The 24,321-nt window shown below is 42.4% G+C and overlaps 1 protein-coding gene across 1 annotated transcript; it reads left to right on the forward strand.

The window, feature by feature from the left end:
- The first annotated feature begins 290 nt into the window (after positions 1 to 290).
- On the forward strand, positions 291 to 23,588 carry ctsc (cathepsin C). The gene is made up of 7 exons (XM_069890884.1): positions 291 to 633; positions 1,253 to 1,398; positions 8,798 to 8,955; positions 11,469 to 11,624; positions 13,298 to 13,416; positions 21,223 to 21,354; positions 22,114 to 23,588. The coding sequence occupies exons 1-7, from the start codon at positions 417 to 419 to the stop codon at positions 22,614 to 22,616; spliced, it is 1,431 nt and encodes a 476-aa protein (XP_069746985.1). The 5' UTR covers positions 291 to 416; the 3' UTR covers positions 22,617 to 23,588.
- Positions 23,589 to 24,321: the final 733 nt, after the last annotated feature.

The raw sequence follows: 24,321 nt of genomic DNA on the forward strand, positions 1-24,321 counted from the left end.
GCCACTGAATAAATTGTACTGGTGTGCATCTTTCTTCTTTTGGGGATTTAAGCTACAGCCTTGGGACTAAAACCGAGAGATCTAACCTCACTGTATCCGTAGCGACCTCGCTATAAAGTATCATTGTTTTGTCTCTCTTTCCCCTGGTCTCCCAACAACACCAGCCCCATGCATCCTTCCTGACTGCTCCCATCCTGCCCGTCTGTGTTTCCACCCGAAATCCTTCTCCCACCGATGTTGCCGGAGCTCCTCCAGCGTCAGGACCTTCAACTCCAGCCATCTGACCCAGAAACGCCCTTAAAGATGAGCGAAATCCCGGAGCAGTCGAGGCGGAAACTCCGGGCAGAGCTCGGGTCGGAGCGCACGCAGCCCGGGGGGAGGGGGCACATGACCTGGCAGCTGACCCGAGCAGTCACATGACGGTGTTCCCGGTCGGAGCTTCGCCGCGTTCCCTCGCTGCTGGACGAATGATGGAGAGGGGCTGGTGTGTTCTCTCGCTGCTCGCCGGGCTCGCCGTGCGCTCCTCGCTTGCGGACACTCCGGCCAACTGTTCTTACGAGGACTTGCTGGGGACCTGGGTGTTCCACGTTGGCCAGGAAGGACAGGACAGAAATGTTGATTGCTCCAAGATGGGTAGGTTGAAGCGAAGCCCTCGCCCAAACTTTGGCCACCCGGTCTTTTTAAACCACTCTTCCTGACCGTGCGAGTTCAGTCATTCGACGAGTTAGTGTAACAAGGAAGCCGGCTGCGAGATCGCTCTTTAAACTTGAGAAGTAGTTGCAAGTTTACAGCCACCAAATATTGGGACGTAACTTTCTGAATTTTAACGCTAGGGGTGGTGGTGGGGGGGGGGGGGGGGTACAAGTAATTCGGGTTGTGTCCCGAGTCTGGCCATCAAATATAATTTTAAACGCCGAGTTTGTTTTTAACGGGAAGTAAGGATTCATTTTGTCCAATAGGAAAAGAGGAGAGAAAATTTGCCCATAAAATAGATTTTACCCCCTTCGAGCGATGAAACCGAAACGGCGAAGAGGGAAATAATCGTCCTGTCGTTACTGAATTGGCAGAAAGTTACTCGGAACTCGCCAAGTTTAAAAGGTTACTTTTTGTGCTCCTTACCATTCTGGGGGCGTAAAAAGTACTTTCTGTTTCTTAAATCTCTTAAAGATGATTTGATACTTTTTCAGAAGTCTTGAAACACCAAAATTTACATTAACAAACAATGTTGTATTGACACCTTTTCTTGCCGTAGGTCGTCCAATAAAATCTGTTACTGTCCATCTCCAGAAGTTTGATATTGTTGAAGGTGATCGTGGGGACTTTGGTTTTTTCACTTTGATTTACAACCAAGGATTTGAAGTGGTTTTTCAAAATTACAAATGGTTTGCCTTTTTTAAGGTAGGTCGCAATTTGTAATATATCATTATAGTTATGCCCTTGCATATTTGAGATTCACTTCTGTTTGATTAGGCCAGGGGTGTCAAACTCAAATTCACGGAGGGCCAAAATTAAAAACTTGGACTAAGTCGAGGGCCGAACTAAATATTTATTGAAAATTTTCAACAACATTTGCATGTTTTCTCTTCTTTCAACATATGTAATGTTAAACTTTTTCTTATTAAAATAAATGTTTAATAATAGTTTTGGATAAACTCTTTCCAGAAGCATTAACAAATGAGAAATAAAATATTCAATAAATAATATTTCTCTAGAGAGGATTTGTCAAACGTTGCTAGTGTGCTGTCAAATAGTAAAATCTGAGGGCTATTGAGAATGTGGGAAAATAACATGATTCCTGAAACAATCAAATGAGTGACTGATTGTGGGCATGAACTCTAGCAGGGTTATTTGCCATGCCCTTTTTCCATTGGTACAGATATCCTTTGATTTACACACTTTTCAAGTTTTATGCCTAATGAGCTTGTATCCAGGTGCAGGACCATTTTTAACCAGGAATATATTTATCACTGTGACATGAAACTATTGGAAGGTCGTTTTATCCTGAGATTAAAGTTCATAATACTTACTCAGGCCTGTGTGCGGGAGGGCGGGGTTTGCGGGCGATCGGGTTGGACAACGACAGTGCGGGGGCATCAGCTCTCGCTGCAGGGCGGCATCTCGGCGGATCAGTGGCCCCGTCACTGTGAGTCGTGGGTCGGTCTGCGGCAGGGAGGGGGAGTGGGCAACGGTCCTGGCAAGGCCAGGCCCGAGGCCTCCGGTTCTGGGCGCTGGGAAGCGTCCTTGGCTTCCCCTGACACCGGCCAGGCCCCAAAACCAGAGTCCACGGTGAGACCCTGCTACGTAAACAGAGGAGGTGGGGGCGATTAGCGGGCTGACGCCAGTGCATTCTGGGATTTGTAGTATTAACTGTGCATGCGCTATACTGGCGCGGCGGCCAGCGGGCCAGCTCTAATACATTTTTGAAATGATCTTGCGGGCCAAATATAATTATAATTTGGCCCGCGGGCCAGAGTTTGACATGTGTGGATTAGGCCATCACTAGTGAATTTTGGGTGAGGTTCTTTTTAAAAGGTCAAGGTTCCATGGCATAAGTGACTTCAAACGACCAAATAACTGTACTTAAAGCACAGGGCTCTACCTGGTTCAATATTTGTCTCAATTAAAATTACAGCAATTATCTGATCGTACTTTATGGTTTGAGTTTGTGTAATGGAATAGAATATTATTGTGTGAAATTTTTCAAGTGGCAGTGCATGTGGTCAGTCAGAAGCAAACACACAAAACCAAAAGACTATACAACACTTTATTTGACATAAACTTCTACAGAGCCAGCTGTGAGGAAAGCTGCTGTAAACTCTGAGAGTGTCTTCAAAGGGATAGCTCAGGCTTGTATCCCGGAGGGTGATTGACACCCGACTGGGTGGGGCTTGGTCTATTCAGGTTGGCAGATTGACAGCCGGCCAGGTGTTGTCTTGTCCCCATGCTCTTCTGCAGGTACAGAGGTTGCCCTCTGCAATAGGACAGTGGTGTACCACCACATTCACCCCCTTCTTTAAAATTGTACCGTGGGGGGGGGGGGGGGAGTTGTAGTCAAAGCCCCAAAACATATATACACAGTATATTACAGATTGAGATGGTCCAGCAGCCGTTGGAGTCTCTGCGACCGTTGTAGGACTCGCTCCTGATCACTGGTTGGTGAGGGGCCTGGGGGCGGGGTCCAGAGCAGCTGGCTTGGTGCAGCATGGAGGAGTGGCCGGGGGGTGGGGTTAAGGCATATTTGTCTTATTGGATGGGCGGGGGCGCGGGTTCGTCCCCCACGGTTGTAGTAAGTCCTTGGTGCCCAAGGATGTCTTGAGTGCCCCATAGCTGTCGGGGGTGTGTGCCAGGCCGGTGTGGACCTGGGCTGGAGGATGCTGTGGTGGGTGTTCCTGCTGGTGCCAGGTCCCTGGTTGAGACAATATCCTCCCTGCCGCTGCCGAACCTAAAGTAGGCGTAGTTGTGGTTCGCATGTAGAAGGAACACCTACTCAACCAGGGGTTTGATCTTGTGTGCCCGCACGTGTCTACGCGGTCACGAGCCATGCTGAGAGAGACGTTCCCGTCACCAATCTCCTGGGGAAGGAAAACAGACATTCATGAGGGGTCTTGTTGGTAGCCATGCACAGGATTGACCGAATGGCATGGAGGGCCTCGGGAAGAGCGTTCTGCCAGTATTCTACGGACCACCCCTTTGACTTAAGGGCCAGGAGAACTACCTTCCAGATCACCCCATTTTCACGTTCCACTTGCCCATTACCTCTTAGGTTGTAACTAGTCGTGCGACTAGCCATGATGCCCCTTGCTGTCAGGTACTGGGGTAGTTCCTTGCTCATGAAGCTAGATCCCCTGTCGCTGTGGATAAATGCGGGGTAGCCAAACATGGTGAAGATCTGTGTCAGGGCCATGATGACTATGGCCGTGGAGGTGTCTGGGCAAGGGATAGCAAAAGGGAAGCGGGAGTACTTGTCTATGACTGTGAGGACATAGAGGTTCCGATCTGTGGAAGGCAGGGGCCCTTTGAAGTCCATGCTGAGTCGCTCGAAGGGCTGAGTGGCCTTCACGACATGAGCCTGGGGTGGGCGGAAAAAGCGAGATTTGCATTCTGTGCAGATCCAGTACACCTCTATCATGGTCCTGATGTCCCTGACTGCATACAGGAGGTTCCGGGACTTGATAAAATGGTATAAGTGGGTGACGCCCTGGTGGCAGAGGGACTAGTGCAGTGCCTGCAGCTGGTCATTATGGAGCGACACGCAGTTCCGGAAGAGGGTGTCAGGGGAGTCATTAAACTTCTCCAGACGATACTGGATGTCGTAGCTGTATGTTGCCAGCTCAACTCTTCAGCGCAAGATCTTGTCGTTCTTAATTTTGCCCTGTGGGTGGTGTTGAACATGAACACCACTGCCCGCTGGTCGGTGAGGAGGGTGAAACTCCTGCCAGCCAGGTAATGGCGCCAGTGGCGGACCGCTTCCACGATCGCCTAGGCCTCCTTTTCAATGGCGGAGTGCCCTAGTTCGGAGCCGTGGAGGGTCCTGGAGAAGAAGGCGACTGGGCGCCCCCCCCCTTGTTTGAGGGTAGTGACGAGAGCTGTATCGGAGGCATCGCTCTCCACCTGGAAAGGGGAGTCCTTGTCCACGGCATGCATCGTGGCATCTGCAATGTCCTTCCTGATGCGCATGAAGGCTGTCTGCGCTTCAGTTGGGAGCGGTAAAGTTGTGGCCTGGCCCAGTGGGCCAGTTGTCTGAGAAACAGGGAACCCACTGTGAGTAGTAAGAGAATGAGCTAAGGCACCTGCGGGTGGCTTTGTGTGTTTGGGGGGGGTGGGGGGGAGGTGGGGGGAGCTCCAGTATCAGGCACATCTGTTCTGCATCTGGGCCAATGACACGTGCTACGATGTACCCCAGGATGGCGAGGTGGGTGGTGCTGAACACTCACTTCTCTTTGTTGTAAGTGAGGTTCAGCTCCTCAGCCATCCGGAGAAATTTCTCCAGGTTGGCATTATGGTCCTGCTGATCGTGGTCCTGCTGGTCATGGCCGCAGATGGTGACATTATCCAGGTATGGGAAAGTCGCCTTTAGCTTGTGCCAGTCTACCATCTGATCCATCTCCTGCAGGAAGACAGAGACCCCATTTGTGACCCCAAAAGGAACTCTGTGGAACTGGTACAGACGCCCGTCTGCCTCGAAGGTGGAATAGGGGTTGTCCTGTGGGTGGATGGGGAGTTGATAATAGGTTGACTTCAGATCAATTGTGGAGAAGACCCGGTAGCGGGCCAATCCTTAAATTGTTGACCATGTCGGCTATCCTTGGTAAGGAGTAGGTTGATGGTCTAGCTTTAATCCATGACCGTCCTCTGCTTGCTTCCCTCTTTGCCCACTAGACTTGGGCTCTATGACACCCTCTGCCAGAATCCGCCGCTCCTCCGCCCTGATGAAGTCTCTGTCCGCGGCACAATAGCGCCTACTTCTTGTGGCAATTGGCTTGCATTCTGGTATGATAAGAGCGCGGGAGGGGTGATGCTCAGTGTGGAGAGGCTGTAGGTTGGCTGTGGCTGGTTGGACGGCACGCTGTGGAGCGTGAGTGAAGTTAGTGGCCTCCGAAGGCGAGGGTGACACTCTCCAGGTGGCATTGGACTTCTAAGCCCAGGAGGACTGGGGCACAGAGTTTGGCCATGACCAGGTGTATGTCTCTCTCCTCATCACCCCCCCCCCCCCCCCCCCACCGTCAGATCAGCCGAGCAGTGCCCGACGGTATTGATAGTCCGATCCTTGGCAGTGAAGGCGATAGAGAAGGTGGTGGGGTGGATTTTTAGCTTTAGTGAGTGAGCCACGCTCGGGTGAATGAATCTCTTTGTGCTGTCACTGTCGATTAGGCATTTTGTTACCTGCCTATTGATTTTTACGTCCATCGTGAAGCACCCGAGATCGTGGGGAACATTCCTGGTCAGGGTGGTGGCTGCTAGGTCCACCTCTGGGTTCAGTCGTTGTTCCCCAATGGTGGAGGTGAGTTGTGGTTGTTGGTGTCCTCTGCAGGCCTCATGAGAAGTGAGTGTTGACCGGTGGTGCTCTTCGTAGACATGGGATGCAACCGGAGACATGGGGTGTGTTGTTAGGGTGGCTTGGTTAGCGCCTGTGTTGACCAGGTTGTCATCGTTGGAGACCTGGGAGGGCCTCGGTGACGGCAGTGTCCACGCCTGTCCAGCCCAAGATGGTGATGCCGCATGGGAGGGTGAGGCATGGCTGGCCTTCTTCCCCAGCTTGATCTAGGGCCACAGCAGCCGAATGTGCTGACCATGCGGAGGCCTGAGGAAGCCTGGAATCGAAGGCTTCGGTGTGCAGGGCTGTTACGTCTAGGGTTCTGACTACCTCCACTCTTTTGGCTAGGGAATAGATATTGTCCTCCAGCAGCTTCTGCCGGATGGCCCTCGGAAGTAGGCATCTCTGATCATCCTCTCAACCTCCCTTTCATTTACCCCGTGTTCAGCCAGATAACATCGGGCCAACTCACAGGGCTCCCAGGTAAGACTCTGCAGTCTCCCTGGGTGGTTTGGCATGGATACTTGGGAGGCACCTTGCAAAGACCACATTCGTGGGAGGTTTGTACATGCTCTCAAGGGTGTTCATTGCTTCTGAGTACTCAGTGCAGTGCCTGGAAGGCTTGGGGACCCAGTTTTGATTGGAGTAAGATAAGCCTCTTTCAATTGGGGTCCAGGATGTCCTCGATGTCAGCCTCGATGATCGCTTCAACCGTTTGCTTCCAGATCTCAAAGCGTGTTTGTGCTTCTGGGTGGCATGGGTTGATTTTGAAGCTCCCGGCACTCAGGAACTTTTCCATAGCAGCCTTAAAAATTTATGTCGAATAAATTGTGGTGCGCTGTCAGTCAAAAGCAAACACACAAAACCAAAAGACTGTACAACAGGCTTTATTTGACATAAACTTCCACAGAGCCAGCTGTGAGGAGAGCTGCTGTAAACTCTGAGAGTGTCTTTGAAGAGCCAGCTCGGGGTTATTTCCCGGAGGGTGATTGACACCCGACTGGGTGGGGCTTGGTCTATTCAAGTCGGCTGATTGATAGCCGGCCAGGTGTTGTCTTGTCCCCATGCTCTTCTCCAGGTATAGAGGTTGCCCCCTGCAGTAGGCCAGTGGTGTACCACCACAGCATGTTGAAAATGTACACCGGTGAAGTTTTGTATCACGAGCAAATAATTGGAAAATCACTCTGCAAGAGTTAAAATGATTTGATGTATAAATGATCAAGGAGTTTTCTAGTCAATATTCCCTTGTTCTCCCAACTCCATCCCCATTCAACCTTGGTGTTACAAAAAATGTAGTGTGGTGCATAGCCGTTTGCAAATTATCCTTAATTTTACTGTCAATAAGTGCTGCTCATTTTGGATTCCACAGCAAGTTGTCATAATTTTAAAGCACGATCCTGGAAGTAATGTGTGCCAATGTGCTGTTCATTTGTGGAGAGCGCAGTTAAAAAGCTGAATAAAAATCTGCTTGAATAATGGTGATGAGAAGCGATCTGAATGAAACCAAAGCAGAAGCAGTGAACTAACAAAATGGGTATTGATTGCAAATCTGCAGTTAGAGGAAGAGAGGGAGTGGGCTGATAATGGAAAGGTAAAGAACTGGATGAAAAATATTTAGTTAAGACATGGAGCAGAAATGGGCTATTCAGCCATTGAGTCTGCCTGCCATTCAATCATGAGCTGAACTATTTTACCTCTCATCCCCACTGGCTGGACTTTTCCCCATAACCTTTGATGCCCTGGCTAATCAAGAACCTATCAATCTATTGTATGTCTTAAAAACACCCAATGAGCTGGCCTCCATAAGCCTGTGACAACAGATTCCACAAATTCACCACCTTCTGGGGAAAGAAATTCCTTTGCATCTCTGTTCTAAGTGAACACCCTTCAATCCTGAAGTTGTGCCCTCTTGTCCTATGCTCTTTCACTATGGAAAACAACCTTTCTACACTTTTTAATCTTTTTGTCTGTGCATTTCAAATGTTTCATTAAGATTTCCCCTAATTCTCCTAAATTCTAATGCTTCGAATCAGAGCTGTCAAACGTTCATCATTTAATAAGCCTTTCATTCCCTGAATCATCCTTGTGAACCTGCTCTGAATCCTCTCCAATGTCAGCACATCTTATAAAGCCTCAACATCACATCCCTGCTCTTGTATTCTCTTCTTCTGAAATGAATGTCAGCGTTGCATTTTCTGCCTTCACCATTGACTCAACCTGTAAATTTACCTTCAGGATAATCTACACAAGGACTTCCAGGTCCCTTTGCATCTGGGAATGTTCAATTTTCTCCCCATTTAGAAATTAGTCTGCTGGTTTATTTCCTTTACCATAGTGCATGACTGTACATTTTCTGACAATGGGCAGGGAAATGGCAAATTGTATACTTTCTCCTAATCTTACCAAGTCCTTCTGGAGTCTTGCAGCCTTCGTGTTTTCTCAATTACCTGCTCTTTCACCTACTTTTGAATCATCTGAAGGCAAATGCTTTGTTGAAAAATAAATAGAGTTGTGCAGAATGAAAGAAGTATTTGACGGTAGAGAAGCAACCACTAATTTTCCAAAAAAGTGAATAGATGGTCTTGTACAACTTGTAGCGCAATCAAGAGAAATGTAAAATTTGTATTTCTAAAGTTTGTATGCATATGTGCTGAATCTATTTGATTAAAATGTCATATCTTTAATCTAATTCTTAAATTATAAGAAATGTAAAATGTTAATGCATATTACATCTGCTGTTTCACTGTTGGTGCCCATTAATAGTACAAGAAAGAAGGCTTGAATGTAACGAGCTATTGTCATGAAACACTACCAGGATCGGTTCATGATACTTTGGGTCGAAACTGGGCTTGCTTTGTTGGAAAGAAGAGTTCTAGGATTGTTCGGACTAATATAGTTCACTCGGATAAAAACCTCTTGCGGTAAGCAAATTGCTGCTCATATAATTAATATGTTTGCTTTATTAATCTGCTCAGATCTTTTGCCATGTGTGGATTCATCTCTGGCCCCATTCCTGAAATTGTGTATTTAAACTAAAGTTTTTTTTTTGCAGATCCCTATATGGTGCTATCGCAATGCAGTTTGCAATAATTGCAACTTGTTCTCTTTGGCACCAAAATTTATAATGAATGCTTCTGAAATTTTTATGGTGATTTATATAAAAAAAAAATGCCTAATAGACTTGCTATTTTCAATACACCTTCTATTCCTTTTTTAGGTTTTATGTATAGAATTTGACATTTTACCTCTTCCTTTAATTTACTTTTCACTAAAGATCTATTTGTGTTAAATTCCAATATTTAAGTTACTTAAAAATTAGTAACTTGCCCTGTCCAATGTATGTTGTTCTGCTTGCCTCAATCTGCAAAGTAGAGTTTAACAGAAGATGTCATTGAATTCTGTGCTACAGTTTCTGAAAAATAATAATGGATTTGATATCTCTACTACAAAATATTGTAGTACTTGATGGAGGTTTTGACTTTAAAAAAAAAATTGATAAATGATAGTTCTGTGCCCCATTTCTACTTAATATTGTGAAATATTAGGAAACTGTAAAAGGAAGGACATGTGGTATTAGTTACTGTGTAGCATGTAAGTATTTTAAGTAAAAACTCCTTTGATCTTGTGACACATTCAAAATATTATTCAAATGCATCCATAATGATAACCAATAGTCATCATTCATCATGTTAGCAGCCCTGTCTTGTCCACACTGAACCATGTGCTCTTCTTCCTTTAGTCCTACTTGCCTGCATTAGGCCCTTACCCCTCCAATCCCCTTCCATCCATGTAGTTATCCAAGTGTTTCTTAAATGAACCAAATGTACCTGTCTCTTTCACTTTGTTCTTAGTGAAGAATTGTTCCCTTGTGTCCCTTCTACATCCCACCCACTTCATTTTCCCTTCCCCCTTACATCTCACCTGTAGTTTCTCCTTTCCACTTTTGATTCTTCTCTTCTAGGAAACAAATTGTCACTATTCACCTTTTATATGCCTCATGATTTTGTAGACCTCAATAAGATCCTAAGGATCTAAGGAACCTAAGGAAAGCAGGCTGTTTTTCCAGTCTCTCACAATAACTCGACTCCCTAATCATGGCAATAACTTTATAACCTCTTCTATATAACTTTATAATAGCATTCTTATAGCTAGGCAACCAAAACCCAACACCATGGTCTTGTGTATCTTCGACATGATGTCCCAACATTTGTAGTCGATCCCTGATGGATGAAGGCAAGCATGCCAAATGCCCTCTTCACCTCTGCTGCCATCTTTAAAGAGCTATGTGCCTGCATTCCTAAGTCCCTCTGCTCCACCATACTATTTTTGGACACTATAGTCAAGTTCTACCTTGGTTTGATTTACCAAAATACAGCGCTTCTCCCCGTTGAATTTCATTGGTCATTCCTGAGCCTAGTTCCCATCTGATCTAGATCCTGTTACAAACCAAGGTCCACTATAGCACATATTCTTGAGTTCTCAAGAAACTTGCCTTGCCACAAACAATCTTGTCTAAATAATTTCCAAACAACAAGGGTTACAGTACTGAACCCTGTTTATGGTCCTCCAGTCTGAAAACATCCCTATGATTTCTATATTAAGATTTTTTTTTGCACCTTTTGCCTCCTAACACGTGTGCCTTAACCTTACACATCAGCCTAATGTGTGGGAATTTGTCAAATGCTTTACTAAGATCCATATACATAACATAACTGCCTTACTCACATTTACCTTGTTTATACCTCTTCAAAAAATTGTGTCAAGTTCTTGGGATACTGTTTTCCAAGCACAAATCCATGTTGTCTTTACTTAATTTTCCCTTGACCATCCAAATGTTGACAGAATCTTAGAGAAACTGCTGGACAGGATTCTGTAAACTATTACTGACATCAGGCTAACAGGTTTGCACATACCCAGATAATCCTTGCAGTACTTTTTAAATAACAGCACTATATTTGCCATCCTCCAGTTCTCTAGAAAAACTTCTATCCACAATTATGAGTTAAAAATATCTGTTAAGGCCCCAATTATTTCCTTTGTCTCCCTACAGTGTTCCAGGAGCCCCTGGAAATTGTTGACCCTGTCGCTTTAGCATCCCCACCATCCAGCAATTAATTTTACTTCAATGCTTCAAACATTCTTCATGCCTTGGGTGCTTTCAGCTGTGTATGTTAAATTTTTTTTCAGTGTGGAATAAAGGTATTCAAAATTTTAATTATTAAAAAATGGTAGGTGCTGTATTTTTTTTTTACTTGCAGTGGGTTTGCCAGAACATAACCCCATCATAAGTTGAGCAGCACCTGAACATTAAAAATAAAATTTAAAATTTATACAAATATTTTGGAGTGATTTACTTGATTACAGGATGGTTTTTTGTATTTGAAATTATTTTAATTACTCTCTCTGGTCCTTTCCCCACTGCTACCTTCATTAGCCTGTCACAGCGACTGTACAAATCTAATGTGGATTTTGTGAACGCAATAAACACAGTTCAGAAATCTTGGACTGCGAAGGTTTATGATGAATATGAAAAATTCACCATTCAAGATTTGATTAAACGTTCTGGTGGTCTTGGTTCTCGTATCCCCAGGTAGGTTTTAAGGTTAATTTATTAGAGCTCTGTAATCTCACACTCTTTGCTGTGATGGGGCAATGTGAATGTCTGTATTTTTAAAAAAAAGCTTATAATTTTAGTCCAATTAACAGTTAATGCAAAGAGGTTTTTCAAATTTCTGAACCTCTAAATTTGTTCCTTGGCTACGCTTTGGGTCTTTTTTCCTCTGGACCCTGGCAAGCTCTTTTTGTGGTGGGGGGGGGGGGTAGGCGGGGAACTATTCTTAAATTGTGATGTACTTGTGAAAACAAATTATTTATTCATTGCTTTACAGGTGACCCCCACACACACTTTTCGGCAGTTTAGGTAACACAGAAACTTGCCTTCTCAGAAGTTTCCAACCACTACCAAAATATCTGAGATCCTGAATAAAAAAAAATATTCTTGGGGGTTGGGGAACAAAAGTAAATACAATTTTATAAAATCATTTCTTTTTTTTAAATTTTTTTATTTTTCACTAAAATGGATGAGGGGGGGTGGGGGGTGGCTTGGGAGGAGGGAGGGGGGGAGAAAAAGTCACTGTATATGTGTGAAAAAGAAAAAGTGTATATCATGGCTAATGTGATTTATGGTGTGAAAAATAAAATCATTTCTTGACGTGTTTGCCAAATGACCCAATATTACAGAAAAACTCACTATAACTATTTTTGGCCAATACTGGGTCAGATTGATGGTCATGACTGCTAGATCTCCTCTGTTGTTTGTTCTGGAATTTGACCTTTTTATAGGTTCATTAGATTGATTTCTCCAAATTGTTCCAAGAAATATTCAAGTTCAAGAGGTGTTCTAATTGAAATATAAAAGCAAAGTATGTACAGTCTCAAAATAAGGATTGGCTATTCAGAACAGAAATTGTGCAATGAGTTTACTTTATTCACCCAAGTGGTCTGTAGAGGGTCAAATACTAGGTACATTCAAGATGGACGTCGATAGATTTTTGCAAATGAGGGATATGGGATAAAAGATTCAGTACAATCCTATTGATAGTGGGACAGATATGAGTATCAAAATGGTTTGATTCTGTGTCCTGTGCTCAAATAGCCTTCATCCAACAACATGCCTTGATGGAACTTTTCTTTTTGGAGCGTTGAAGGATGAGTAGAAACTTAATAGAGATCTACAAGATTATGAGAGGCATAGATAGGGTGGACAGCCAGTGCAGGAATAGCAAACAGCAGAGGACCTGTGTATAAAGTGAAGGGAGAGAAGTTTAGGGAGGACATTAGGGTTATTTATAGGCACACGGATGGAAGAAAAAGGTTATGGGGTAAGGAGGGTTTGTACTTTTTTTTAAAAGGAATATATGGGTCGGCACAATACCGAGGGCTGAAGGACCTGTACTGTGCTGTAGTGTTCTGTTCTAAGCTTGAGGAACAGCACCTCGCCTTGAATTGACCATTTTATTAGTGACACCGACTCATATTGACTTTCACATCTTCAATTAATTGGCTTTTTCAGTTTTTCTCAATTAGCACAGTATGACTACTGACTACATCCTTGCATTTTTGTAATATTTTTTGTGGCTTTGTATTGTCACTTGCTGATGACTCCATTAACCTTCTAGTGTCCCTATAGCTTATCCCCACACCAACATGAACCACCTCCTGCCATTGTCTCTGTCCTAATCACCCTATTTGGTTATCTTACAGACGTCCAAAACCTGCGCCTGTGTTGGAAGAAGTACAGAAGCTTGCAGATTCTTTGCCAGAATCATGGGATTGGAGAAATGTAGATGGAGTCAATTATGTTAGTCCAGTCAGAAACCAGGGTAAATCTGATTGTCTCCTTCTCTTTGGCTTGGCTTCGCGGACGAAGATTTATGGAGGGGGTAAAAAGTCCACGTCAGCTGCAGGCTCGTTTGTGGCTGACAAGTCCGATGCGGGACAGGCAGACACGATTGCAGCGGTTGCAAGGGAAAATTGGTGGGTTGGGGTTGGGTGTTGGGTTTTTCCTCCTTTGCCTTTTGTCAGTGAGGTGGGCTCTGCGGTCTTCTTCAAAGGAGGTTGCTGCCCGCCAAACTGTGAGGCGCCAAGATGCACGGTTTGAGGCGTTATCAGCCCACTGGCGGTGGTCAATGTGGCAGGCACCAAGAGATTTCTTTAGGCAGTCCTTGTACCTTTTCTTTGGTGCACCTCTGTCACGGTGGCCAGTGGAGAGCTCGCCATATAACAGGATCTTGGGAAGGCGATGGTCCTCCATTCTGGAGACGTGACCCACCCAGCGCAGCTGGATCTTCAGCAGCGTGGACTCGATGCTGTCGACCTCTGCCATCTCGAGTACTTCGACGTTAGGGATAAAAGCACTCCAATGGATGTTGAGGATGGAGCGGAGACAACGCTGGTGGAAGCGTTCTAGGAGCCGTAGGTGGTGCCGGTAGAGGATCCATGATTCGGAGCCGAACAGGAGTGTGGGTATGACAACGGCTCTGTATACGCTTATCTTTATGAGGTTTTTCAGTTGGTTGTTTTTCCAGACTCTTTTGTGTAGTCTTCCAAAGGCGCTATTTGCCTTGGCGAGTCTGTTGTCTATCTCATTGTCGATCCTTGCATCTGATGAAATGGTGCAGCCGAGATAGGTAAACTGGTTGACCGTTTTGAGTTTTGTGTGCCCGATGGAGATGTGGGGGTGCTGGTAGTCATGGTGGGGAGCTGGCTGATGGAGGACCTCAGTTTTCTTCAGGCTGACTTCCAGGCCAACCATTTTGGAAGTTTCCGCAAAGCAGGACGTCAAGCGCTGAAGAGCTGGCTCTGAATGGGCAACTAAAGCGGCATCATCTGCAAAGAGTAGTTCACGGACAAGTTTCTCTTGTGTCTTGGTGTGAGCTTGCAGGCGCCTCAGATTGAAGAGACTGCCATCCGTGCGGTACCGGATGTAAACAGCGTCTTCATTGTTGGGGTCTTTCATGGCTTGGTTCAGCATCATGCTGAAGAAGATTGAAAAGAGGGTTGGTGCGAGAACACAGCCTTGCTTCACGCCATTGTTAATGGAGAAGGGTTCAGAGAGCTCATTGCTGTATCTGACCCGACCTTGTTGGTTTTCGTGCAGTTGGATAATCATGTTGAGGAACTTTGGGGGACATCCGATGCGCTCTAGTATTTGCCAAAGCCCTTTCCTGCTCACGGTGTCGAAGGCTTTGGTGAGGTCAACAAAGGTGATGTAGAGTCCTTTGTTTTGTTCTCTGCACTTTTCTTGGAGCTGTCTGAGGGCAAAGACCATGTCAGTGGTTCCTCTGTTTGAGCGAAAGCCGCACTGTGATTCTGGGAGAATATTCTCGGCGACACTAGGTATTATTCTATTTAGTAGAATCCTAGTGAAGATTTTGCCTGCAATGGAGAGCAACGTGATTCCCCTGTAGTTGGAGCAGTCTGATTTCTCGCCTTTGTTTTTGTACAGGGTGATGATGGTGGCATCACGAAGATCCTGAGGCAGTTTACCTTGGTCCCAACAAAGCCTGAAAAACTCATGCAGTTTGGCATGCAGAGTTTTGCCGCCAGCCTTCCAGACTTCTGGGGGGATTCCATCCATACCTGCTGCTTTGCCACTTTTCAGTTGTTCGATTGCCTTATATGTCTCATCCAGGGTGGGAACCTCATCCAGCTCTAGCCTTAGGGGCTGTTGAGGGAGCTGGAGCAGGGCGGAATCTTGGACTGAGCGGTTGGCACTGAAAAGAGATTGGAAGTGTTCTGACCATCGGTTGAGGATGGAGATCTTGTCGCTGAGGAGGACTTTGCCGTCTGAGCTGCGCAGCGGGCTTTGGACTTGGGGTGAGGGGCCGTACACAGCCTTTAGAGCCTCGTAGAAACCCCTGAGGTCGCCAATGTCCGCGCTGAGCTGTGTTCGTAGTCCAGTCAGAAACCAGGGTAAATCTGATTGTACTTTGAAACCAAAGATTTAATAGTAGGATTTATGCATGTTGTTATCACATCATATAGCAAATACAGTTTGAAAATCAGGAGTGCAAGTATCTTTTTGCACCTTTAGTAAACATGCAAAAGGTAGTTTTCTGAAAGTTAGAACCTTGATGAGAATTGTAAATAGCTCTTGTCATCCAACCCAAGGATCTAGTTGGATTCTTAATGAGGAGGATTATCCAATGATTAGCGGTACAGTTTGCTATTACAGCAGCAGCGACCAGGTTTTGAATCGAGCACTGTCTATAAGGAGTTGGATTGTTTTCCCCATGTCTACGTAGTTTTCCTCCTGGTGTTCTGATGTCCTTCCACCCTCCAAAAATGTATAGGGCTTGTAGGTTATTTTGGAGCACGGGCTCTTGGGATAGAAAGGTCTTTACCATGCCACATGTCTAAACTTGAAAATCTGTATTGACTAAATTCTGCCAAAATCGTTCAGAAGAATAGTTGAGCTTGTTGAAACATACAATCTTCACTGGCTGTGATGTCTAGAACTTTGGGCGGGGGGGGAGGGTCATAGTCTCAAAATATAAAACTGCCCATTTGGCAGCGATATGGGAATAAGTTGTTTCACCTAACCAACCAAAAAAAAAAGTGAAGGCCTGGTTATTGAGTATAAAATTCCAAGATTTTTTACATTAAGAAAGTCGAGGAATACAGAAAGCAGTGATGGAATATCAGCTGTGATTTTATTGAAGGGCAGAGCAGATGTAAAGAGCTGAAATGTTCTCCACCAATTGTATTTGATGCTAATCATACTTGCACATTTGATTCAATTGTAGAATTGACTTTGCTCAGAGATCAATATATTTGTTGCCCATATTTACATGACTGTGTATGAATATTTAAATAAATCTCAGGCATTCCCTTCATTAAGTATACAGGGACCTTTAAAATAAAGCCTTATAGTAAGGAGCGCTCCAGTTAAAGATCTCTTGTCCCACGTTTTTCTTTATAGGGATGGGGTGGGGGAGAGGGGGCTATTGGGGGGGGGGGGTCTTTCTCATTTTTTTAATATAAACCACATCTATTTATAATAGACGTGCATTATTGTAAAATTGATTTTTTTTTGTGATTTTAAATTTAATTTAAAAAAAAAAGAAATCGATACATTTGTGGAAATTTACCCAATTTAGTACTTGTGTCCAGAGATGAACCTGTTTTCTGTGATTCCTCTGGACTGAATGTTGCTTGAAAAAAAAAATCTGGTTTGAAGACATCTGGAATTCATTCCTCCTTTATCCAAATAATGTTATAGCGTAAAGCATTTGCTGATATTTGTTAAGACTATGCTCTGAACTTTGAAAACTTAAAATAACAAATGTCAAATCCATCTGAGTTGATATTGAGCAAGATATGTTCATGTAAAAATTTGGTTTTTTTGGTTTCCTTTTACCACTTCTGCTTTCTCACCATATATTATTGGCCAATACACTCAACAAACAACTGGAACTGGGCCCTTTAAAAACCCTTATTCTACTTGGTAACAGAATATAATAGTTGACTCTTTTTTGCCAGCACAGAATTATTTTGGTGTGAGGGTCTAGAGAAAACAATTTTTCTGAGCTGATCTTGGTGTTCTTAGTGGTTATTGCCAAAAGAAACCTGCAAGGAATCGGAGCCCTATTTATCTCCGAATTGTTAACTGCGCCTAGAACAAATCTTACATTGTTGTCACAGTGACCACAAATTATTACAGTCCAGCCCATCTTGCCTTTTGCTTTTTGCAAATAAACTAAATCAACCAGGCCATTGCTCTTCCAGATTCACTCATATTGGGCCAGAATTTGCAGATGATGACAATACATGACATTCTTCATTCTGATGACAAAAAAAATCCATACAACTATCCTAGCACTTCCCTTTTCCCAAAATCTGCTGTACATACAGTGATCACTTGTGACCAGCGGTTGCAATGTTGTCACAAAGAGCCCTTATACAGGAAAGCAGGTCTAAAAGATTAAATAAATTTGCAAACATTGAACCGTTTAAATTATTTATTTGGTTTCTGGGTACTGAAAACTGATAAAAGCAGCAATTACCTTAAAGCTCTAAACAAAACTCTGGTATTTTCAATGAAAAATTTTATCTAATTTCCATCTGCAGTTGGATTGAATTCAAATAGTTAAGCAGATTGCATGTATTTCTGGCTTTTGTCTGTGTGATCTGGCCTTAAGCACAGGGGATATTCTCATGTTGGACAGAACCATTGACTGACTGGCACTTGTGTGATATGAATGTTATTTGCCAATTAACCAGCCTAAGCCTGAATTTTGTCTGTCTGCCTGCACACTGGATAGGACTGTTTCGTTATCAGGTGGAATTAAATTCTGCAATTATCTGGGACAGTGAATACAGGTACACGATCCTTTATCTGGACATCTAAAATCTGGAAAGCTCCAAAAATCTGGCAAATGGGGACCGGCGGCCGGGCGACTGGAAGGGGGTGGGGGTGGATACGACAGTACAATTTGGGTGGGATTTCCGAAATCCGGACAAATCTGAAATTCGGAACACACCGTCCTCCAATGGTTCCGGATAAAGGATCGTGTACCAGTACAAGATATTTTCTGAATGTTCTTGTGATGTGTTATGGCATAGGTCAACATAATACCTGAATGTTCACAAAGAAGCTTACCTGTTATAATTTTATCAGTGCACTTTTAATTATTTAAACTAATAGTGAAATTAATGCATTTAAATTGGCATTTTTTTTCCAATGATTTTAAAATCCAATGGATAGAAAATCGTTCAGGGTTTATGGGTGTGTTTGGCATCAGCCATTTCTGAGTATTTAAAAAGTAATCAATTACATTCAACAAAAGTTTGCGTTGTAAAATCATTGCAAAACTAAAGCTAATTATAAAACTAGTAGGGATGACTTGGGAATACTGCATTTCAGTTAGGTGAGGTCTAAAGTGTTAAAATGACAACCTGTTTATTAGTTGGTGAACTTGAGCCCCAAAAGTGATTTATTTTTTCCTTTTAATAGTGTTTTCAGTTTAATAATTTAAACTGTTCAATGTTTGCAAATTTATTTAACCTTTTATACCTGCTTTCCTGTATAAGGGCTCTTTGTGACAACATTGCAACCGCTGGTCACAAGTGATCACTGTATGTACAGCAGATTTTGGGAAAAGGGAAGTGCTAGGATTGTTGTATGGATTTTTTTGTCATCAGAATGAAGAATGTCATGTATTGTCATCTGCAAATTCTGGCCCTATATGAGTGAATCTGGAAGAGCAATGGCCTAGTTGATTGACATTGAACTATTTATCTGGCTTTGTGTGGCAAGATTGATTGATGCCTGTCATCTGGTCTACAGCTTGCTTCTGGTGGTTGAAAGCATGTCGTAGAGACTTTTAACTTCATAGTGGACTGAAGGACCCAGTTATGTCCATGCTGCCTGTTGCGCTATCCATACTAATCCCATTTGCCTGCATTCTGTCTTGTCTCCTCTCTTGCTTTTTCGAGTACATCTAAACACCTCCTAAGGGTTGTATCTGTCTTCACCACTTCCTCTGATGACATATCCCAGATATCAGCCACTGTCTGAAAGTTCTCCTCTTGGATGCATCTTTAAAATTTCCTCTTGACTTGCACTTAATTCCTCTCGCTTTTGATACCCTTGCCATGATAAGATCTTTTTTTTCCCTCTACCTTTCATGCCTTCCATAATTGTATACACCCTCTCATTACCCATCAACTTCCTTCACTCAGGCAAAGCAAACCCAGCCTATCCAAGGCAGGTAACATTCTAATAAATTTAAAAACACATGCCGGAGAAACTCAAAAGGTCAAATGGTAAACTTTATAATAGCAAAGATAAAGAAATATAACCAACATTTCAGGCTTGTTGTAAGGCTCAAGCCCAAAATGTTGGTTATTTATCTTTGCTACATAAAGTACGCTGTTTGACGTGCTGAGTTTCTCCAGCATTCACTGTGTCTGAAAACATTAGTGTTTTATTCAACATCTTAATTAACCTACTCTGCACTATCTCCAGTACAAATGCATCCTTATGGTATGACCGTCTGAGTGCAGCCTAACCAGTGGCAGTTAAACCGAAGGAAAAGAGTATAGATGACTTACACATTTGTCTCTGAATTTAACATAAATGAGTCATGCTTTATTAATTGTTATTTTTGAACAATACCATGAAATTCAGTGTTTTATGGCAGCATCACAGTGCAAACATACATATTTTAACTTAAACATTACCTCGACACCATGGCCTCGATGGAGTGAGTCTGGTGCCTGTGATGTTGCAGGCTTAGTTAACAAACCTCTGGAATTTATTCTTGTCCTGAGAGTTGGCACCTCCATACTAGGGAGTGATGCAACCAGCCAGAATGCTCTCCATGTTTACGGGAATCTTTGGTGATGTACTGAATCTCCTCAGTCACCTCACAAAGTGGAGCCTTTGCACCAATGTGGAGGCTGCAGGACAGATCCTCAGATGTTTGCCACGCAGGAATTTGAAGTTCTTGACCCTCTCCGCTACTAAGCTCTTGATGAGGACTGGGTCGTGTTCCCCTGACTTCCTCCTTAAGTCCACAATCCTCTTGTTTTGCTGACATTGAGTGCAAGGTTAGTGTTAAACAATTCAACGAATTGATCTATCTCCCTCCTGTATGGTTCCTCATTACTGTTTGTGATTCTTCCAACAGCTAGGCACACTTGTAGATGGCATTGGAATTGTGCCTGGCCACATGATCATGGGTGTATAATGAATAGATTAACACCACAGTAATAGGCTCTTTCAGTCCACAAGCCTGTGCTGTCCAATTATGCTCAATTGACCTACCACCGTGGAAAGTTTTGTACGGTGGGAGGAAACTGGAGCACCCAGAGGAAACCCACACAGACACCGGGAGAATATACAAACTCCTTACAGTGCAGGATTTGAATCCTGGTCCCAATCCCTGATGCTGTAGCATCTTGCCTAATTGCTATGTTAATCATACTTCTCTCTCATATTTTTCAATAATTTTCTATTATTGGTATTTTTAAACATGCAGGTGTGTAAGATCATTGCTCACCTCTGAAAACCTAATTTGCATTTTGCATGCAAACATCAAAATAATGAATTGGTGTAGGATCTTGGCTTTGGTTGGGGACCGTTTGCTCTGCAATTGATTCATCTGGTTGTAAAATACGATTGTTCTTTTGTGTATATTTTTATTCCAAAAATTGATCCCTATTCTAAATATTCTTCCTTGCAAACTAAATTGTGCCCAGTAATTACTTGTCTCTATGCACTCCTTTTATGAACCGTTTCAACACTTCATAACTGGAGTGTGTCCAAATTATTTGGACTAGCCATAATCTTGGTGCTGCTGCATGCTAACAGCATTTCAGAAATCCCTCTTTAATTGGATGGTCTCCAGTTCTTCCAGCTGCTGTTGTGAAACAGGGGACTTTCTTTGAAAGGTGTTATCGAGTTGGCAGCTGCCAGGATGTCGTACTTTTGAAGTAGTGAGGATATTTTCCTGCTGCAGCATGAGGGCTTTGACTTGAAATAAAGATTCCATGTATAGGATGAGGGAAATATTCCCTTAGTCACTTTTAATGTTTCATTCTTTCATGTTTGAGTGAAGGTTTAATTTGCTTTTAGTTTTATTCACTATTCTGTCTGATTTTTCTTCTTTCCATTACTCTAGGCAATTGTGGTAGTTGCTATTCCTTTTCTTCAATGGGGATGCTTGAAGCTCGCATTCGTATTATGACAAACAATACACAGACTCCAATCCTAAGTACTCAGCAGATAGTTTCCTGTAGTAATTATTCACAAGGTATTTAATTGAAATTAGGAATGTTTAATGAAATTTTTCATGGTTTTTTTTTAAGATTGTGACTTTGCAAAGCATTTTCCATGAGTTCCTGTGCTGCAAAGCATGAATTAATATATATTTAAATTTAGAATGTTGTCAAGTGAGGAAATTGGGCCCATTGAATACGATTATTTTGTTAAATTAAATTTTAATGTTCATGCATTCAAATTTTGATTGTTCATATAGTTGCTTGTCAGGGATCAACGTTGTGTTTGCAGGTTACTCTCTCTCGAGTTAATTTGGGATGGCATGTAAAGCTGTAATCATTACTAATCCAGCATTTTAAGGCAGAATAAGCATAAAGTTCTAGAAATTCTCAGCAGATCAGATGTGGGGGGGATATGTTTAATGTGTTTGCTCAATTTATTTTCATTTGCTAATGGATTTTAAAATAGTTGACTTTGCAAATGATGCCCTTGGGTTTAGACTTGGAGACAAATTGTGCATTGCTTTGTGATAAGTAAGAAAATAGTTTCACAGTGGCATTGATCAGAGAGGTATATACTGGACACATTTCTTACATTTTAATATAATTGATTCGCAAGGCGAACTTAGTTCTGAAGTTTTATTTGTCAGGTTTCTAATGAAAATGATTTATTTTGCACCATCATTTTAGTGTGGGGTGGAAGAGTAAGCCATCTCTGCTACATTTTTTTCACCTATGTTGACAATGTGCATATTTATGGTCTATTAATTATAGTTTTTAATCTCCTCCTTCAGGGTGTATGGGAGGATTTCCATACTTGATTGCTGGGAAGTATGCCCAAGATTTTGGTGTGGTTATCGAAGATTGCTTTCCTTACATTGGAAGAGATACTCCTTGCACCATTAAGGAATCTTGCTACCGTTTCTACACTTCTCAGTATTATTATGTTGGTGGGTTTTATGGTGCTTGCAATGAAGCAGCAATGAAATTGGAGCTAGTTAAATATGGTCCTGTATCTGTTGCTTTTGAAGTTTACAGTGACTTTTTAAATTATCATGGAGGAATCTATCATTATACAGGGTTAGGTGATCCATTCAACCCCTTTGAACTTACTAATCATGCAGTGTTGTTAGTGGGCTATGGCAGTGACCCACAAACAAATGAAAAGTATTGGATAGTTAAGAACAGCTGGAGTAAAAATTGGGGAGAAAATGGTTACTTCCGAATCCGTCGTGGCAATGATGAATGTGCAATTGAGAGCATTGCTATAGCAGCTACCTCAATCCCTAAAATTTAAAGGAATAACCTTATGGGTTTGCTGAAAACCAAACTGGAGAAACTATGCATTTTGATTTTCCACTTAACTTTCTTTATCTGAATCTTAAATAGGATATTAAATGTCAAAATCTTTTCATGTATTTTCTTGTTAATATATTTTTTAAAAACATTTCGACATATGGTACGGTAACAGGACATTTCGGTCCATGCTGCCCAATTTGCACCCAATCAATCTGCACCCCTGGTACAGACAAGGGAGAATGTACAAACTCCTTACAGACAGCCTGGGATTCAAACTCCGATGGCTGGCACTGTATAATAAAAAAAAAAAAAAAAAATTGCACTAACCACTAGGCCATCTGTGCTGCCCAACATTTTAAATCTACAGGTGAGTAATAATTTACATAGAACATTGAATTTGGCTTGTATAAATCAACATTTTTAGCCATTTATTTCCAAATAATTGTTATTTCCTTAATACTACAGTACACCAGAGTGCATATAAGGATTGAATTGAATTTTTATTCCCAAATCTTTCTCTGAAATCTGTTAAGACAAAAATTGTCTTATTTTGTAATCCAAAACCAAATGGTTTAAACTATGCATAATTTTTATATAAATTAAATCACTTGAAATGTATGCTACTATCTTCCAATTAAGTCATCTGAATGAACTAATTGTTTCAAATATATAAAGTTATTGCCTTAACTCCTTCTCTGGCTCTGAACAGAGAATTATTCTGAATGCATTGATTTAAATCAATTTAACAATACTAATTTTAAAAAAGGGTTTATATGTTTCCAGTTGGATCATGACAACAGGGTGTTTCTTTGAAGATGCTTTATGATCTTAAAACTTTCTGGGCAAGAGTCTGAATGTATACATGTAAAGGCTATATCCCCATGTATGTAGAAATCGTTTGCATTTGATTTTCATAAATGATAAATTGTCGTGGAAAGCTTCTTTAATAAAATGTTCCAGTGATGAAGAATTGTGTTCATTGAGAAGTTTTCTGACCTTTATTGCTCCTCTTTGCTGCCTTACCGATGGGTGGAACATGAGCAGGAAGATTTCTCGAATCTTAAGAGGCAACGGCTGAGAATCCTTGTAATTGAAAACAGTAACGGTGGAAGATGGGTATTATTGATGGTTCACTGAATATTATTAAATGCAATTGTTACTCTATAAATTTTGATCAGGTCATGGTCCGATCTGCATTTTTAACCAGTTTCTGTGGTGCTCATCTTAAAATTGGCAATAGCTGTTCAAAGCTGGGGGCCCATTTATCATGCTTCTTTCATTAGTAACAAGGGCTGCAGACATCTGTTTATTCTTTGGGGATGAGAGGATGTAGGTTTATCTGTCAAAAAAACCTGTCAAACACAAAGTTAAAACCACAACTTGGAATCTTTGCTAGCCAGAACCACTCAGGTGAGTTTCCTATTCATTTCTGATGTTTATAGCTGTTAATTTTGAGTGTATTTGAATTTTCACAAGTTTGTTTCCTCTTGCAGATTGAAGCTCTGGTCAGGTGCTCAGGATCTGGTATGTCATGAATCTAATTCAGATCTATTCTAAATGATATCTTTACCTACCACTACAACTTTTGTGATCTGGACCCACAATGTTTCTTTCTCAAACTTTTTATTAAACATATTATGGTAAACAATACATGAGGAGAATAAGTAAAAACAGAAATGTTATTATATTGCAATACATAATAC

Source organism: Narcine bancroftii, chromosome 7 (genome assembly GCF_036971445.1).
Source record: "Narcine bancroftii isolate sNarBan1 chromosome 7, sNarBan1.hap1, whole genome shotgun sequence".
Taxonomy (NCBI): Eukaryota; Metazoa; Chordata; class Chondrichthyes; order Torpediniformes; family Narcinidae; genus Narcine; species Narcine bancroftii.

What these genes read in the sequence shown, in the direction of transcription:
- ctsc (XM_069890884.1), top strand. Translation starts at nt 417, where the DNA reads ATGACGGTGTTCCCGGTCGGAGCTTCGCCGCGTTCCCTCGCTGCTGGA. An exon ending in TGTTGATTGCTCCAAGATGG is followed by an intron (nt 634 to 1,252) that starts GTAGGTTGAAGC and finishes TTCTTGCCGTAG; the next exon opens with GTCGTCCAATAAAATCTGTT. An exon ending in TAGTCCAGTCAGAAACCAGG is followed by an intron (nt 13,417 to 21,222) that starts GTAAATCTGATT and finishes CCATTACTCTAG; the next exon opens with GCAATTGTGGTAGTTGCTAT.